At 37.2% G+C, this 19546-nt stretch overlaps 2 protein-coding genes across 2 annotated transcripts in view; both read right to left on the bottom strand.

Moving 5' to 3' along the window:
- Window positions 1–5238, bottom strand: part of klhl4 (kelch-like family member 4) — a 52804-nt gene extending 47566 nt beyond the window's left edge. Inside the window, exon 1 of the mRNA XM_056472071.1 lies at window positions 4735–5238. Within this exon, the coding sequence (XP_056328046.1) occupies window positions 4735–5144 (410 nt within the window). The 5' untranslated portion in view covers window positions 5145–5238. The remainder of the gene's footprint in view (window positions 1–4734) is intronic.
- Window positions 5239–11405: 6167 nt separating this feature from the next.
- The window catches only part of ahnak (AHNAK nucleoprotein), a 35142-nt gene continuing 27001 nt past the window's right edge, over window positions 11406–19546 (bottom strand). The window contains 5 exon segments of the mRNA XM_056472288.1: window positions 11406–13363; window positions 13366–15492; window positions 15495–15518; window positions 15521–18198; window positions 18200–19544. Of these exon segments, the coding sequence (XP_056328263.1) occupies window positions 12387–13363; window positions 13366–15492; window positions 15495–15518; window positions 15521–18198; window positions 18200–19544 (7151 nt within the window). The 3' untranslated portion in view covers window positions 11406–12386.

Raw genomic sequence — 19546 nt, 5'->3', positions numbered from 1 at the left:
ATTTGCCGTGCAAAGTTGCAAAACATGCGCATTGTGTCAGTGTGTTCGCAGTGTGTGTGTGTGTGTCTGTGTATGCATGCTTGAATATTGTAACAACACTGTGTGTGACTCATCGTTGCAACTTCACAACAAACACATCAAATAATCATTGGGAAAGTTCTTCCTGTGATATTTCTCACAAATGTTACGTGAGATCTGCTTCCTTCATGTCTGTCACTGTGCTGTTTATCTGACGCAGCTGGAGATTGAGGCAACACTCTGACAGGCACATAGGAACGGTGGATGGAAAGAACTAGCATTAATGCACAGACAACAAAAACAGCTACATTGTGTTCAGAGCAAAAAATGTCAATATTCTTAAAAGTACAATAAATAATTTGATGGGTGTTTTGAGCTGAAACTTTACAGACACATTCCGCCCTTTAATAACACCTCATTAAATTATTGTCAGCACATAGATTAAGGTTTCTTCATGGAGTCATTTAGGTTACTTTAAACCTTTTGAACGTTATTCAAGTTTTCATTTATTTCTGCAGGAATGCCAACTTGTTTAGTTTGGTTTCAAAATCACTATGACCTCTGTAATTTCAGCATTTATTACTGTATAAACCTCTTCATCTCGCTTTCCGTTTGAACAAATAAAGCTAAAAAAGATAGACGTTTCATCAACCTCTCTGAATTATTTATGATGAGCAGGTCTGCAGCCTCGATATTAAAGAAGATAGACAGAAGCATTCTAAACATAGTATTCAGCACTTTTCATCAATTCCCATAGTAATACAGCTTCTAGGCTGAATCCAGATTAATTTCTTCCCTAAAATATTTTATTCATTACTGCTTTGGCTGCCTCACAAGGTTTTGATGTTCCCCGGTTTGACGTTTTGCTGGTAATGAAATCTGTGAGCATTATATCAGATGAATATAGCTTACACTGTATCTTATATGGCTTATACTATTAAGCATGACTTGTTTGGCACAATCTGAATAAATGTGAAAGTCAACAAACTGTGCATTTTGTTTTGAGACACGGCATGTTAATACAGGCTCTTTCATGCTCTTTTCATCATTTTTATTTCCTGTGTACCGAGGACAGCAAACGGAGGAAATGGAAATAGGATCAGCAAGTGATGTGAAGTCCTGCTATATTGCATGATAACTATAAGTACAGAACATTACATACAGGTATGTGTGTGTATATTGAAATGACTATGCTGAAAGATGGATAAGCTAATTTAATATACATATTCTCTTTTTCTGCATTATGATCACACTCTGTCATTGCATTGATAAAGCAGCTTTCTGTTTACTTAGATCTCCCTTACTCTTAAATGTCATAGTGGATATATAACAGATAACCAGTAAGTATTTTTTTTTTGCTTTTACCATTAACTCACACACAAAGATGTACAACAAAATCTGTAGTCTAGAGGCAAACTAAAGGGCTCATTTCCATCACATTGTGCCTGTAAGGCAAATTTATGCTTTATTTACGCATACTAAATGATAAGTGATAAAAGGATGGGGGAAGAAAAACACAGAATAACAAACAAATGTACCAGCAGATGTATAATTGTATACCTAAAGGCTCTGAGGTATGATAATTTAAAGCACGTGATGTGGAAGTCTTAAGGGATCAAATCTCTTTTGTTTCGATCTCATTCTCTGATTAAATATTCATAACATAACGCATGATAGCCTCACTGTGGTACTTATGAAAACATAGCAGTTCATTTTCAGGGGTTAAAAATAGTGTACAGGATTAAATTTGCAATTTGTTTTAATGTTGCCGCTAATGTCATTTGAGTCTGAAGATAAGTCTTTTACATGGCAGATGAAGAATACAGTCCTGGGACTTAGATTCACAAGACCATATCAATCAGTGGACAAGGCTATTAACACGAAGAAAGCTTTCAGACCAGCAAAGTAATTAACATAAGCTTTTAAAGGGTCAAAACTTGATGTTTGAGAGTTCATGTCTTGCGTTTAAGCAATGTGGATAGCACTGATATGAAAATGGTTTAATATGGAATAATCTTGCCTGATTTACCTGTTTTATTTATAGCCTTTGACTTGAATTGATTCTATTTTCATACTGTTAAAAGACACACTAAAATATTGATAGACCTGTAAATATCTATGGGTGATGTGTCTATGCAAGGACGTATAGCAGAGCGTTAATGGGTGACATAAACCATGGCCAGGCAATGCTTCTCAGCAGAATATGCAAGAAAGGAACTGAAGAGGCATTTACACATTCAAAAAAGGAAAGACAAAATAAAAGAGGACATAACAGTGTTTTCAAGATACTTAGAAAAAGTATATACAGTTGAAGTCAGAACTGTTAGCTCCCTGAATTTTTAGCCCCTCTGTTTATTTTTTCCCCAATTTCTGCTTAACTGAGAGAAGATATTTTCCACTCACTTCTAAACAATAGTTTTAATAACTCATTTCTAATAACTGATTTATTTTATCCTTGTCATGATGACATTAAATAATATTTTACTAGATATTATTCAAGACACTTCTATACAGCTTAAAGTGACATTTAAAGGCTTAACTATGTTAATTAGGTTAACTAGGCAGGTTAGGGTAATTAAGCAAGTTATTGTATAATGATGGTTCTGTAGACTATCGAAAAAATATATAACTTAAGGGGGCTAATAATTTTGAACTTAAAATTTAAGAAAAAAATGAAAAACTGCTTTTATTTTTGCCAAAATAAAACAAGACTTTCTCCACAAGAAAAAAATATATATTATCAGACATACTGTAGAAATGTCCTTGCTCTGTTAAACATCATTTGGGAAATATTTAAAAAAAGAAAAAAAATTCAAAGGAGGGCTAATAATTTTGACTTCAAATGTTTATTAACTTATATCTACCTAATCATTTAATTAGCTTAACAATAATATATTTATACATTATTATTAGCATTGATATGTAAGCAGGGGCGTAGTGGACATTTTAAAAGTGGAGGGGGGGAGGGGGGCAGCTGTATGAAATCCAAAGGTTTACATTCTTAATCACCTGCCTCTAAATGGTCTGTCTCTAAAAGTGAGAGGGATGTATCCCCCCCCGTCCCCCTGGTTGCTACGCCCCAGCGTGTAAGTGATCAAAATAAAAAGTATAGTTCACCCAAATATGAAAATGTACTCACTATTTACTCACCATTAAGTGGTTTCAAACCTTTATAAGTTTCTTTCTTCAGTTAAACACAAAAGATATTTTGAAAAAAGCTGATGAGAGCCTACTACTACTATTGACTTCCATAGAAGGAAAACACAACATCTCAATGATTACAAATCTCCAGTTTCCTTCAAAATAACTTTTCTTGTGTGTTTAGCAGATAAAAGGAACTCACCACGGTGTGAAATATATAAAGGGTGAGTAAATGATGACAGATTTACTATCCCAAATGAAGTATCCCTTTAATTATCTACAATACTAATGAACTAATATAAATATATTATTCAAAATGAAGACTTTAACTTAACATTTTAACTTATTAAGACTTTAATTTAACAATAAATTAAATAAAAAATGTGGTCAACAGTTACAGCTTTGTGTATATAAAGAAGGGTTTTATATAAGTGTACATGAAAATACCTGTTCATTAAATATAGAATCTAATGCACTATTACTGCACTGATGCACATTACTTTAAAGATGCGATAGGTGTTGTTTTTATGTAATCTTTTTGTGTAGGTCAGTCTTTCCACTTCCTTATCTAAGAAAATGTTTAGCTCCTGTCGTATTCTGCGGTGACTTTATGCTAGACAAATCCACTCAGTGAGAAAAAAAAAGGATCCTTCTCTCCTAAGCGTCCAGCACTTAAGATGTGAATTGAAAGCATCTGTGGAAGCAGGGCTTTATAATCTCATAAATTGTGATCGATCGGACCAAGCCAATTAAATGTTGTCTTTCTCTGAATGGCACTGATGTGTAAATATCATGCTCGCTAAAGATAATTCATCCGGTTGCCCTTTCCAAAATTTATAGCACTTCACCAATGGTCTCTAATGTAATGGCACCCTGTCTGTAACATTTAAAAGTCCGAGGGTGCATGCATTAACATGCCATGAAATATTCCTGCTTCAGGTCATGAAAATGCAGGCTGCTGAAATGAAGAGCGAACCACCTCTCAGCTTACAGAGTGTGCTATCCTACCAGCTATATCCAGACGCCTCTGTGTTTTCCTCTGTGTTTTGTGAGATGTGTCTGCTTGATGAATAATTTATCCGTGGATATTTCAGAGCCGTGCTTCTACAACCCGTATGCCATGTGAATGAACTATTCCCAGGTGAGCAGTGGTGGCAGATGCAATGGTGGAGTTGATTGAAAAACGATATTCCCAGAAGACCAAACCGCCGTGTAAGCGGCGGCCCTGAGTACTGGCAACACAGCGAAAGAAAATAAAACAAACTGTCATTTCTGAGCAAATTTCACTGGGGTAATGAGCTTGACTAGAGTGACAGTTAAATACTGTACTTGTACTCAATCCTGACGCTCCCTGAGGCTTACCGTAAATCCACTCTATGCCAAAATAACACCTCGCTCATCTCCTAGCACCGCACTGCCTGTTTTCATTACCGCATGAAGGGCAAAAAACAGGATTTCCATCGAAAATCTACACGTCTTTTATGCCTACAGGCGAAACTTAGCTGCTTGCACCCTGGATGTGTGAGTTGGCTGACAACAGCAGGCACCTTTTCACATGTCTGTGCTTTTTTTTACCTGTCTGTGGCTTCCTCCTCAGAGGGATCCTCCGAATTGCTCTTCACATCCTCATGGCCGCTCTTCGCCTCCTCTTTGCAAGGTGAGTTGCTCTTGGGAAGCTCCTCGCTAGCTTGGAGCTGCTGGATGATGTTTTGCTGGTGCCATGATTGATTACCCGACCTGGCATAAACCGATGTGGGTCCAGGGTTCGGAGCCAGAATGCTGTGCACCGGGCTGTTGCTCTTACGGAGTCCTCCTCTGTCCCGAGAGTGACTCTTCAGCCGGACCGGTGTTCCCCGGTGATCAAAACCTTCCTGCTGAATATAGCCCCCGTTCCCAGCTGAGGTCTGAGTGCTGTGGCTAAACCAGCGCCAACGGAGCCTGAGGATCTGCTTCACGTCAAACTCCTTTTTTCCAGAGACAGACATCCTATTCGCCCTCGATGCGATGTCAGTGGCACATGGAATCTGTGAAATAACGAGGCAGATCACCGGCTTCAGAGGCTTTACCTCTTTTGTCTTTGTTGTCCGTTCTGGCCAGTCAAGGGATGATGTCTGCAGCTTCTGCCTTGTGTCTTCTCCAACTCTGTCTGCTTCTTGTCCTTAGTTATAGCACACACATGATATCCTCTGCCTGTTCCACCCTCCTCCCTTCCCTTTGTCGTTCTGAGTCTCTCTGCACATGCGACACACACACACACACAAAAATGAGGAACGTTTACAGCAACCTGCTCTCATTCCAGCAGCAAATAAACAACAGCTCTTACCCAAGAAGGTGAGATACCAGACTGACAGAACACTGAGGTCAAAGCTTAGTGGAGAAAATCTTGTAGCACAGCAAGGAACGCCAAAAGCAGCACCATGTCCTTCCACAAGCAGCATCATCTGCGCTCGTGCTCACACTCTGCCCCTTTCCTTTATGTGTGCACACACATGCTCTTTCCCTCGCTCTAGCTCTCTCTCTCTCGCTCACGCATGCACATAGGCATGTCTTCTCACACAGTCCCCACATCTGACGGGATCCCGAGGGAGACAGTCTCAGCCTCTCAGCAAAGTAAACCATGCAGAAAAATTATTCTCTCACTGTCTGTCTCGTGCTGTAGTGACAGATAAATGCCAAAGAGTATCACTGTTTTGACTTCTTCGTCAGGGAACCAGTCAGTTGTTCATTTCAAGTAAATGTTCAGGAAAAAATCTACACTATGTGACCGTGAATAGTATGCAGTAAATTATTGGGGAACTTCACTGGTACAGTATACAGTACAAAACACCTTTAGCTATTTGAACACTGAATACTATGCGAGAAAAAATGTGCGCTAGTTTTACTTGCTCAGAATGTTGCCAGCTGATTATTCCTGATTATTTTATAATGGAAGCCAAAAATAAAACCCTCACTATTATACAGTGTGCTTGAAATGCATGTAAAGCAATGCTGTTTTTTCATCACTGTGTTATCATGCACTGATGTGCAATGTGATGTGACAGTTTTCTACTTTGTCAAAGATTGTTCGTCTGATAGACTTTTAGTTGAGGTGAATTTAATGTGGTGCAGCGTCATAGATATTCTTTATTTGTATCCAAATATTTAATGTTTTTATACTGGCCATAGGCAATGATTTATTCATGTGCAGTGCCTTTAGTTGGCTGTTCTATTGCTTTGCTGAAAATATGGATACTGTCAACCTTAGTTTATGGCATCCATTATGGTGAGAATATTCATTTAGCTTCATTCCTTTGTGAGAGGAAAGAACTATTAGCTTTTCACAGATTGGCCCAGTAATATATATATAATGGACCAATTTTGATACAGATTCAAATGATAGAACACTGGCATTAAAAAAATGTATCTGTCCATTTGAAACTAGAGGCAAACTGTATTTTATACGTAGCTGTAGCATGAACGGTTATTATTATTATTATTATTATTATTATTATTATTATTATTATTATATAATTTGAATATTTCAAGCAGCACACAAATGTCTGGCTTTCAGTAATTGGTTACTTTCTAAAAAACTTCTAATAATGTCAATAAATGTATTTCACGTTTATAATTTAATAAATTTTTTGGATGGGTCATTATTTAATACAAAACAACATCTCTGCAACACTTGATCTAGTCAAAATGAGTGTTATCTGTCATCTTTAATCATTTTGCCTTGTTTGCATCACCATATCGTAATATGTTTTATATTCAAAGTTACATTTTCTAATAAAACAGCCTATCGTTTTACAAACGATGCATATATATTTTCGCTGGAGGAAGCTGTGGTGTCATGAGGGGCGAATATAGAGAATGTAAAAACTAGCAGTAGGCTATAGTGCGGTCAGGCCAACCCCCACTGTTAAAAGCATCATATTTTGTAGGCCGTATCTATGACAGAATTGCACAGATGCAGATATTTTAACAATAAACACACACCTGTCCTGCGCCGCCGCGGCCATAGCTGGAAGTAGCCTACGTGCTAAAATGGGGAGGAGCCGAGGTGAATTTTAAAGGGGACATGATGTGCGGCGTTTATGGATCTAATCGCAAACTCTTTAGGGGGACTGACTGAACATTAAGGGGGAATAAGGCCATTTTAATGGCTTAGCGACGCCCATGTTTAAATAATTGTTGTAATGATTCTACACTGAAAAAAAGTGTTGCATGCAAAACTGTTGCAAACAATTTATGTTGAATTTAAACAAACAAATTAAATTGAGAAATGTTCAACTTAATTTGTTTGTTTAAATTCAGCCCAAATAAATTGTTTACAACGACTTAATGTAAAAAAATTGAGTAAATCCAAGGAATCATCTTTGAATAATTTTTTTCAGTGTACTATCCGCGTGCCCACGGTTGAGAAAAAAATGTCCACTAAACCATTCAAGCTAATATTTTTTGGCCCACGTCAACTTTCATTACAATATTTTTGGGCTTCTTATACTTGATACTATAGCATAGTGCACCCTCACTTACATCCTAATAATAACAATAATAGCCTATTGTATGCTTTTATATTTGAACATTTGTGTATGTATTGTATCATCACAATAAAAATCTCCCTGAATCAGCACAATAAACAAACTGTTTTGTATAAAAATAAATTAAGAATAAAACGTTTTGAATCATTTGGTTGGGATTCTGCGTAGCTCTGTCTCCAGCCGTGTGAAACTGTTAAATTAACAACACCCTGTGAATTTTAGACATTTCTTTACCATAATGTGAGCAATAAACAGCAGGTGACGAAGGGCATATGTCTGATGAAACAATTTTCTCTGTATGCACAAACTAAACTCATTTGACGCTATACTGTAATTGCGGGTAGTCTGGGAGAATAATGTTAACCTATATAATTATTCAATGGTGTCATTTTGATGTAGTTCGGTTAAAAAAAAAAAAAAAAAAAATATATATATATATATATATATATATATATATATATATATATATATATATATATATATATATATATATTTATATATATATATATATATATATATATATATATATATATTTTTTTTTTTTTTTTTTTTTTTTTTTTTTAAGAGAACATTTTTTTTATGAATTATAATGACGAGGCAGCTGTACCTCACTGTGAAGACTGAACTACAGCACTAATATAAATCAACTTTAAAAAAAAATCAACTCTAAACTTTAAAAAATAGCAACATAAATGCAGTTTGAAACTGGAATAAATTACAATGTTGAATCAATTTATCAGCTATCTTGAAAACAATAGATTCATTGTTCATGTTCAAGTTAACAAGTTACTTGTATACAGTATACCATAAAGCTCTATATGTACTAGGGGTGCATGTAGAATTTATAAACAGTATTAAATACAAGAACACAAAGTGCAAAGTATTTTGTTTGTTTGTTTGTTTGTATAGTCTTACCTTGATATTCTGTAGGCCTAGTATATCATTATATAATCATACTATCATTCTCAATATTTTATACTTTCTATCTAAATTATAATTTCAACATTGAAAGACCATGTTTTATGTCTACAAGGAGAATTAAACATGTTTACATCGATATTGCACAATATGCTTCAAATGTCAATCCATTGCTAATAAAAAATCTCTGCCCTTAAAGAACCCTAAATGTCCTAAATTCCTGTATGAAATTTATAACACATTTCTGAACTAAGTTTTTTTTTTTTTTTTTTTTTTTTTTATGAATTAAGAACCACACTCCTAACCCATGACCCACAGGTTATTTTGGACTGTTAACATTATTAGGTAAATATTACTACGACTGTTATTATCAATTAAAAAATATAAAAGAATAAATAGCCTATTCTCCCATCAAGTGTCTTTTTCGTGGCTTTGTTTTTGAAATAAAACAAGAATCAGAGCTAAATTATCCACCTCAAAGCATAAATGAAAAAAATAAAAAACTAAAAGATTCCAGGGTTGCACGGTGGCATAGCGGGTAGCACGTTCGCCTCACAGCAAGAAGGTTGCTTGTTCGAGCCTCGGCTGGGTCAGTTGGCTTTTCTGTGTGGAGTTTGCATGTTCTCCCCGTGTTCGTGTGGGTTTTCCTCCGGGTGCTCCGGTTTTCCCCACAAGTCCAAAAACATGTGGTATAGGTGAATTGGGTAAGCTTAATTGTCTGTAGTGAATGTATGTAAATGGGTGCATATGGATGTTTCCCAGTGATGGGTTGCAGCTGGAAGGGCATCCGCTGCGTAAAATATGTGCTGGATAAGTTGGCGGTTCATTCCGCTGTGGCGACCCCTGATTAATAAAGAGACTAAGCCGAAAAGAAAATGAATGAATGAATAAAATTTTCCATAAGGTCAAACCTAAAGTAATCAGATATAAAAGAAATTGACCAAAACCGAGAAGTCCAAAAAACCAAACCAAAGAATCAAACACTTTCAATAATTAAATAAATCCACCCTCATCCACTAAAACTTTAATAGCAACTGCATAGTAAAAGAAAATGATTTCTTACCTTTTGCACTACAGAAAAATGTGTTTGCTCGTACTCCTCTCAGCTTCCAACTACAGAACACTGCCTGCCGTAATTTTCTCATCCCAGTACTGCTAGCAAACATTTGCAAACAAAACTGCACAAAGGAACCCTCATAGGAAGTTCCTGATTTCCTGGTAGGGAAGAGCCATACAGGAAAGCCTATTTCCTGTTTTCTTAGTGATGGCTCCTATCAAAGTTTTCATAGAAAGCTAAAAGAATGATGGTTAAACCCAGAGCTGAACAAATGGAATCTTATTCCAAAGCCTAATAAGATGTTAGATAATAAGATAGCCTAATGCTAATATTAAAGGGGTAGTTCATCTAAAAATGAAAAATTCTTATTTACTTATCCTCAAGTGGCTGCAAACCTTTATGTCTTTATTCAGCATAACAGAAAAGACAGAAAAAACTGAAAAATACTATGGAAGTCTATTGTTACAGAGTAAAATGTGATAAAATGATGATAGCATTTTTAGTTTTAGGTGAAGTTCATCCATCCATCCATCCATTAGATGGTTTGTGTGTATTTTTATAGAAGCTTTTTTTTATATTACAACACAGAACAGTCATACAGACAGGGTAAACAACTTTCAACACACGTTTAAAATTGAACTCTTTATAAAAAAAAAAAAAAAATGTTTCTTTATTAAATTTTTTTTAAGATTCCCCTTTAAGCAAATGGACCAATTTTGATACAGATTCCTCAAATGATATAACACTGGAGTTAAGAAAAATGTATCTGTTTATTTGAAACTAGAGGCAAACTGTATGTTATACATAGTTGTAGCATGAATGGTTATTGTTATTATTATTATTATTATTATTATTATTATAGAATTTGAATATTTCAAGCAGCACACAACTGTCTGGGTTTAAATAATTGGTTACTTTCTAAAAAAAAACTTCTAATAATGTCAATAAATGTATTTCACGTTTATAATTTAATAAATGTATTTTCAGGATGGGTCATTATTTAATACAAAACAACATCTCTGCAACACTTGATCTAGTCAAAATGAGTGTTATCTGTCATCTTTAATCATTTTGCCTTGTTTGCATCACCATACCGTAATATGTTTTATATTCAAAGTTACATTTTCTAATAAAACAGCCTATCGTTTTACAAACGATTCATATGATATATTTTCGCTGGAGGAAGCTGTGGTGTCATGAGGGGCGAATATAGAGAATGTGAAAACTAGCAGTAGGCTATAGTGCGGTCAGGCCAGCCCCCCTTTGAAAAGCATTATATTTTGTAAACCGTATCTATGACAGAATTAAACAGATGCAGATATTTTAACAATAAACACACACCTGTCCTGCGCCGCCGCGGTCATAGCTGGAAGTAGCTAATATTAAAGGGGTAGTTCACCTAAAAAGGAAAATTTCTCATTTACTTATCCTCAAGTGGTTGCAAACCTTCATGTCTTTATTCTGCATAACAGAAAAGACAAAAAAAAACTGAAAAATAGTATGGAAGTCTATGGTTACAGGTTTCCAGCTTTATTCAAAATATCTTCTTTTCCATACAACTGAGAAATGTTAACTGGTTTGAAAAAAGTAAAATGTGATAAAATGATGATAGAATATTTTAGTTTTAGGTGAAGTTCATCCATCTATCCATCCATCAAATGGTTTGTGTGTAATTTTATAGAAGCTTTTTTTTATACATTACAACACAAAACAGTCATGCAGACAGTGTAAACAATTTTCAACACACGTTTAGAATTGAACACTTTATTAATTTTTTTGCAACAGATACAGGAAAAAGTTAGAAACATACAGCCTAAATGTCCCACTATTTACAAGTGCGATGTACATTTTTGCCTTTTGAAAATATTAATGTTTAATCATTAGCATTTCTGTAGTTATAATCACCACTTTGCAGCATGGCATTTCATTAATGTAGTAAGACTAAGAGAGAGAGTCAATTGGATGTAAAGAAATGTGGAAGATACAACTAAAAATGCCTTAGAAATCATTTAAAACATCAAAGCAAGTCACAGCCCTTTGTCAGCTGCTTCCATATGTGCATTTTAAAGCAGTTTAATCAATCATAGAAAAGATATAAATACTCTAGAAGATTATAATCTCTGTGTAAATTTCATAACAGAATATCTGAACTGCCATATTATTTGGGACACAAAGTAATATAATCCCATGCATCTATTCTGAATAAATTTATTTACAATTTGTACAGCCCTTAAATTTCATTGTGCTTACTAATGGTTTCTGTTTAAAATTAGATATTTATCTGTGATGAGTACATGTGATACAGCACTAAATATATGTGAAGTTGAAGTCATAAAATCCTTTCAATTTTATTTAAAACCATGCCTCTCGCATGTAAATGTGTTCATATAATTTTAGAAAGGAGTCACAAAACCAAACATAGAAAAATATACCACATTATCTGATGACAACTCGCATCAATTTCTTTTTTTTATATTAAGTACACACATTGTTGGATTAAATCTGAATTTCCTATCTACAAAAAAAAAAATTAAAATTACCTACAGTTTTCTCTTATTTACAGTTAAATTGTGATTCAAAAATATCAATGCCTGTAAAGAGCATTTGTGGAAACTGAAGAAACAGTTTATGGCAGTGCATTATTATTACAATGAAAGCCAGATTTACGTTAATCATCTAGACTTACATAATAAAAAAAATGTATTTGTACTAGATATCAACGTAAAAACTTATTTCTTTGGTGAAACTGATATTTCGAGTTGCGGTAACCGAAAACTACCTTTTGTACCACTATCACTGCTAGATGACGATGACATTCTGGACTTCTTTGAAGGCTGAGCAACACCACCAGCACCCTCGGTCATAACCTCACTTTCATCAGTCACTTCATATGAACCTTTACTTTTTGAACTAAAACCTCCAATTGTAGAGAACTTCAACTTTCCTTTTTTGCCTTTAACCTTAGTGTCTCCAACATCTAGAGAAACGTTGCCACCTTCTGCCTGTAAGTGCCCTTCAGTAGAAACAGGTGAAGCTAAGCCTCCCTCTTCACTGACAGAGGATGAGTGATGTCGTGACTTTTTGAACAAGTCAAGGGAGGCAGATTTACTCTTTGGAGAAACTTTAAATCCAGAGCTTCCCTCTACTGTTAACTTGCCACTTGTCAGTTCCCCAGAACTAAGACTCAACTCCTTAGACACTTTAGCAGCACCTTTACTAGTAGCATCAGCATCTTCTCCCCCAACAGTTAGATCAGCTGCACTGCCACCTTTTGATTTAGATTTGACAAACAGCTTCGGCATTTTTACTTTCACTTTGCCACCACTGCTTTTGACATCAGTTTTCTGCATTTCCAAACCTTGAGAACTAACTTTAGCTCCAGCAGCCAATTCATCTGAACCTACATCTACTCTCATTTCTCTTGGTTCTACTCTAGGCAATGCAACACCAAACTTTGGTACTTTGATTTTAGGAAATGTTAGATTACCTTCTTGGTTCTCTATCTCACCAGATGATGCATCTGACTTCAAGCCTAACCCACTTGCAGTGTCTTCCTTTTGTCTTCCTACATTAAAGCCTGCTATTCCAATGTTCCCTTTTACCCCTTTTTGTTCAGCGATACCTAAATCAGCATCAAAAGCCTCCCCATGGACATTTGCAGATGGCACTGCCAACTCAACACCTTGTACTTTTCCTTCTATGTCAATTTAGCACTGCGTTTTCCATTAGTCCCTGATCCTGCTACATGGACATCTGGAGAATGCATGGTCTTCTCTGGAATCTCCAATGTTGCATCACTAACATCCAGATCAGGAGTTTTTAGTTTAGAGGCAGACATACTGTATTTTGGCATTTTTATCTTCCCCCCTTTGGTTTTCAAATCTGGACTGTCCAAACTAGCATCTAGTGTCTTAATGTCAGTTTTAAGGCTTGCCGATGGCAAATCAACATCAGATGATCTTATGGTTCCAGATGCAGATGAACTAGCTTTAACTTTTGGAGATTTTATGTCAAATTCAACATCAGGAAAATGTAACTTTCCAAAAAAAGGTTTCTTTACTTTGGTTGACTTTATGTGAATTTCAGGTTCATTTGTGTCCAACTCGACCATTTCAGTCTTTAAATCAGCATCAAATGTTTTAGACTTCCCTTTCCCTTTTGGCAATTTGAATTTACCCTTTTTTCCTTTGACATCTATGTTCATGTCAGGTCCTTCCAAATTACCACCAGCATCAGGGATATCTGCATTTAACTTTGGGCTCTTAACTCCAAGTGAAAATTTAGATTTCTTAGTTTTTGGCACTTTTATGTTTGCATCTGGTCCACTGATGGTAACGTCCGGGCTTTTGGCATCTATGGCTGCCTCAATATCCTGTTCAGGAACTGAAAGACTGCCACTTGAAGTCTTAATTCCAAAGTGAGGACCTTTAAATTTTGGAAACTTCACATTCTTTAGACCACCCCCAAGTCCATCGGTGTCAAGATCAGTGGTTTTAACATCAATTTCAGGTACTTTCATCTCAACATCTGTTTTCGGGAGATTGAGGTCAATATCTGGACTGTCCACTTTTGTACCCTTGAATCCGAATGCTGGCATTTTCATCTTTGGCATTTTTAGCCCACCTTCAGGGCCCTCTAAATCAACACTAGGACCTTTAATGTCCACTTCTGCAGACTTTAGGTCACCTCCAATCTTCGGTCCGGAAATCCCCATATCACCCTTGACTTTGGGGCCTTTGATATTAATATCTGGCATAGAAATCTGTGGACCAGATAAAGAAGGCATTTTGAAGTTAGGACCCTTGATTTTTCCTCCTTGTCCCTCAATTTCAAGATCAGGAGTTTTGACCTCAAGTTCAGGTCCTTTAATATCAACACCTGCTTTTGGGAGATTTATGTCAACATCTGGTCCTTCCACTTTTGGACCCTTCAGTCCAAACGATGGCATCTTTGGGACCTTAAAACCACCCTCAGGACCCTCATAGCCTGGGCCTTCAATTTTAACTTTTCCTCCTTTAATATCCCCTTCCATTTTGGGTACAGAAACATCAACATCTCCTTTCAGTTTAGGACCTTTTAAGTTAAGGTCAACATCTGGCATGGAAACCTTTGGAACAGAAACTGTCGGCATCTTGAATTTAGGGCTCTTAATTTTTCCACCAGGTCCCTCAATATTAAGATCTGGAGATTCAATGTCAACATCGGGAGCCTTGACATCAATATTGGTTTTAGGGACTTTCACACCAATTTCTGGGCCCTCCACCTTTGGCCCTTTGAGTCCAAAGGACGGCAATTTGGGCATCTTAAAGCCAGCTTCTGGACCCTCTACATCAAAATCAGAACCTTCAATATCCACTTTTGGTGCTTTCATATGTCCTTCCACTTTTGGAACAGAAACGTCAACATCACCTTTCAGTTTTGGACCCTTCAGGTTAAAGTCAACTTCAGGCATAGAAATATTAGGCCCAGATATTGATGGCATCTGGAATTTAGGGCCCTTAAGTTTTCCCTCAGGTGCTTCAATGTCAACATGTGGAGTTTTAATATCTACATCCGGTGCTTTAATGTCTCCTTTCACTTTTGGGACAGACACCATCAACATCGCCTTTCAGTTTGGGCCTTTCAGGTTAAAATCAACATCTGGCATAGATATTGTTGGACCAGAAAAAGAAGGCATTTTAAATTTAGGGCCCTTGATTTTTCCCTCAGGTCCCTCAAAGTCAAGCTCTGGAGCTTTAATATCCACATCAGGTGCTTTAATGTCAATATCAGTTTTGGGGATTTTCACATCCACATCTGGACCTTCCACTTTTGGACCCTTGAATCCAAATTTTGCATTTTGATCTTTGGCATCTTAAAACACCCTCAGGACCCTCAATATCTGGGCCTTCAAGTTCGACTTTTGGTGCTTTAATATCTCCTTCCACTTTTGGAACAGAAACATCAACATCACCTTTCAGTTTTGGACCTTTCAGGTTAAAGTCAACATCAGGCATAGAAATATTTGGCCCAGAAATTGAGGGCATCTGGAATTTAGGGCCCTTAATTTTTCCCCCAGGTCCCTCAATGTCAACTTGTGGACTTTTAATATCCACATCAGGTATTTTAATATCTCCTTTCACTTTTGGAACAGATGCATCAAAATCACCTTTCAGTTTTGGCCCTTTCAGGTTAAAATCAACATCTGGCAAAGAAATTGTTGGGCCAGAGAAAGAAGGCATTTTTAATTTGGGGCCCTTGACTTTTCCCTCAGGTCCCTCAATGTCAAGCTCTGGAGCTTTAATGTCCACATCAGGTGCTTTAATCTCAATATCAGTTTTAGGGATCTGTACATCAACATCTGGACCTTCCACTTTTGGACCCTTGAATCCGAATTTTGGCATCTTGATCTTTGGCATCTTAAAACCACCCTCGGGTCCATCAACATCTGGGCCTTCAATTTCAACTTTTGGTGCTTTGATATCCCCTTGCACTTTTGGAACAGAAACATCAACATCACCTTTCAGTTTCGGACCTTTCAAGTTAAAATCAACATCTGGCATGGAAATATTTGGACCAGATATTGATGGCATACTGAATTTAGGGCCCTTAAGTTTTCCCCCTGGTCCCTCAATGTCAACTTGTGGAGTTTTCATATCCACATCAGGTGCTTTAATATCTCCTTCCACTTTTGGAACAGACACATCAACATCGCCTTTCAGTTTCGGACCTTTCAGGTTAAAATCAACATTTGGCATAGAAATTGTTGGCCCGGAGATAGAAGGCATTTTGAATTTAGGGCCCTTGACTTTTCCCTCAGGTCCCTCGATGTCAAGCTCTGGAGCTTTAATGTCCACATCAGGTCCTTTAATGTCAATATCAGTTTTGGGGATTTTCACATCCATGTCTGGACCTTCCACTTTTGGACCCTTGAATCCAAATTTTGGCATTTTGATCTTTGGCATCTTAAAGCCACCCTCAGGACCCTCAAAGTCTGGGCCTTCCAGTTCGACTTTTGGTGTTTTAATATCTCCTTCCACTTTTGGAACTGAAACATCAACATCACCTTTCAGTTTTGGACCCTTGAGGTTAAAGTCAACATCAGGCATCGAAATATTTGGCCCAGATATTGATGGCATACTGAATTTAGGGCCCTTAAGTTTTCCCTCAGGTACCCCAACGTCAACTTGTGGAGTTTTAATATCCACATGGGGTGCTTTAATATCTCCTTCAACTTTTGGAACAGAAACATCAACATCACCTTTCAGTTTCGGACCTTTCAGGTTAAAATCAACATCTGGCATGGAAATATTTGGACCAGATATCGATGGCATACTGAATTTAGGGCCCTTAAGTTTTCCCCCAGGTCCCTCAATGTCAACTTGTGGAGTTTTAATATCCACATGGGGTGCTTTAATATCTCCTTCCACTTTTGGAACAGAGACATCAACATCACCTTTTAATTTTGGACCTTTCAGGTTAAAATCAACATTTGGCATAGAAATTGTTGGCCCGGAGAAAGAAGGCATTTTGAATTTAGGGCCCTTGACTTTTCCCTCAGGTCCCTCGATGTCAAGCTCTGGAGCTTTAATGTCCACATCAGGTGCCTTAATGTCAATATCAGTTTTGGGGATTTTCACATCCATGTCTGGACCTTCCACTTTTGGACCCTTGAATCCAAATTTTGGCATTTTGATCTTTGGCATCTTAAAGCCACCCTCTGGACCCTCAAAGTCTGGGCCTTCCAATTCGACTTTTGGTGTTTTAATATCTCCTTCCACTTTTGGAACTGAAACATCAACATCACCTTTCAGTTTTGGACCTTTGAGGTTAAAGTCAACATCGGGCATCGAAATATTTGGCCCAGATATTGATGGCATACTGAATTTAGGGCCCTTAAGTTTTCCCTCCGGAACCTCAATGTCAACTTGTGGAGTTTTAATATCCACATGAGGTGCTTTAATATCTCCTTCCACTTTTGGAATAGACACATCAATATCACCTTTAAGTTTTGGACCTTTCAGGTTAAAATCAACATCTGGCATAGAAATTGTTGGGCCAGAGAAAGAAGGCATTTTGAATTTAGGGCCCTTGACTTTTCCCTCAGGTCCCTCGATGTCAAGCTCTGGAGCTTTAATGTCCACATCAGGTCCTTTAATGTCAATATCAGTTTTGGGGATTTTCACATCCATGTCTGGGCCTTCCACTTTTGGACCCTTGAATCCAAATTTTGGCATTTTGATCTTTGGCATCTTAAAGCCACCCTCAGGACCCTCAAGGTCTGGGCCTTCCAGTTCGACTTTTGGTGTTTTAATGTCTCCTTCCACTTTTGGAACAGAAACATCAACATCACCTTTCAGTTTTGGGCCTTTGAGGTTGAAGTCAACATGTGGCATAGAAATATTTGGCCCTGACAGTGATGGCATTTTTAGTTTGGGGCCCTTAATTTTTCCCTCAGGTCCCTCCACGTCCACTTCTGGAGATTTAAGATCCACATCAGGTACACTAATATTTCCTTCTACTTTTGGAACTGAAACATCAACATCACCTTTCAGTTTGGACGTTCAGGTTTAGATCAACATCTGGCATTGAAACCTTTGGACCAGAAATTGTTGGCATACTAAATTTGGGGCCCTTGATTTTTCCCTTCGGTCCCTCAATGTCAAGCTCTGAAGAGTCAATGTCAACATCTGGTGATTTAACTTTAATATCAGCCTTAGGAATTTTTACATCAATATCCGGGCCTTCCAGTTTTGGACCTTTGTGCCCAAATGATGGCAATTTAAACTTCGGCATTTTGAACTTTGGTTTTTTCACGTTGGTTTCTGGTAAATTAACCTCAACAGAGCCTTCAGGGCCAGATAAAGATGGCATCTTAACTTTTGGGCCCTTTACTTTTCCTTCAGGCATTTCACCATCAAGATTTGGCAGATTAATTTTTAAATCTGTGGCTTTGATATCCCCTTCAACTTTTGGAACTGACACATCAACACCACCCTTTATTTTAGGTCCTTTCAAGTTGAAGTCAACATCTGGGAAAGAAATGTTTGGACCTGACAGTGATGGCATCTTGAATTTAGGGCCTGCAATTTTCCCTTCAGGTGCCTCTACGTCAACCTCTGGACCCTTGATATTAACATCGGGAGCCTTTATGTCTCCTTCCACTTTTGGAACGGAAACATCAACATCACCTTTTAGTTTTGGTCCTTTCAGATTGAAATCAACTTCTGGCATAGAAATCTTTGGCATGGAGACAGATGGTATCCTAAACTTAGGGCCCTTGATTTTTCCCTCACTTCCCTCAATGTCAATTTCAGGAGTTTTAATATCCACATCAGGTGCTTTAACATCTCCTTTCACTTTTGGACCTTTGATGTTAAAATCAACATCTGGCAAGGAAAAATTTGGCCCAGATATTGATGGCATCTGGAATTTAGGGCCCTTAAGTTTTCCCTCTGGTCCCTCAATGTCAGCTTTTGGAGCTTTAATGTCCACACCAGGAACCTTTATATCTCCTTCCACTTTTGGAACAGATACATCAATATCACCTTTCAGTTTTGGACCTTTCAGGTTAAAATCAATATCTGGCATAGAAATTGTTGGGCCAGAGAAAGAAGGCATCTTTAACTTGGGGCCCTTGACTTTTCCCTCAGGTCCCTCAATGTCAAGCTCTGGAGCTTTAATGTCCACATCAGGTGCTTTAATGTCAATATCAGTCTTGGGTATTTTTACATCCATGTCTGGACCTTCCACTTTTGGACCCTTGAAACCGAATTTTGGCATCTTAATCTTTGGCATCTTAAAGCCACCCTCAGGACCCTCAAGGTCTGGGCCTTCAAATTCGACATTTGGTGTTTTAATATCTCCCTCCACTTTTGGAACAGTAACATCAACATCGCCTTTCAGTTTG

Source organism: Danio aesculapii, chromosome 14, assembly GCF_903798145.1.
Source record: "Danio aesculapii chromosome 14, fDanAes4.1, whole genome shotgun sequence".
NCBI classification, from domain to species: Eukaryota; Metazoa; Chordata; class Actinopteri; order Cypriniformes; family Danionidae; genus Danio; species Danio aesculapii.
Note: the sequence above shows the minus strand (reverse complement) of the source record. Positions and strands in the feature narration are given on the sequence as shown.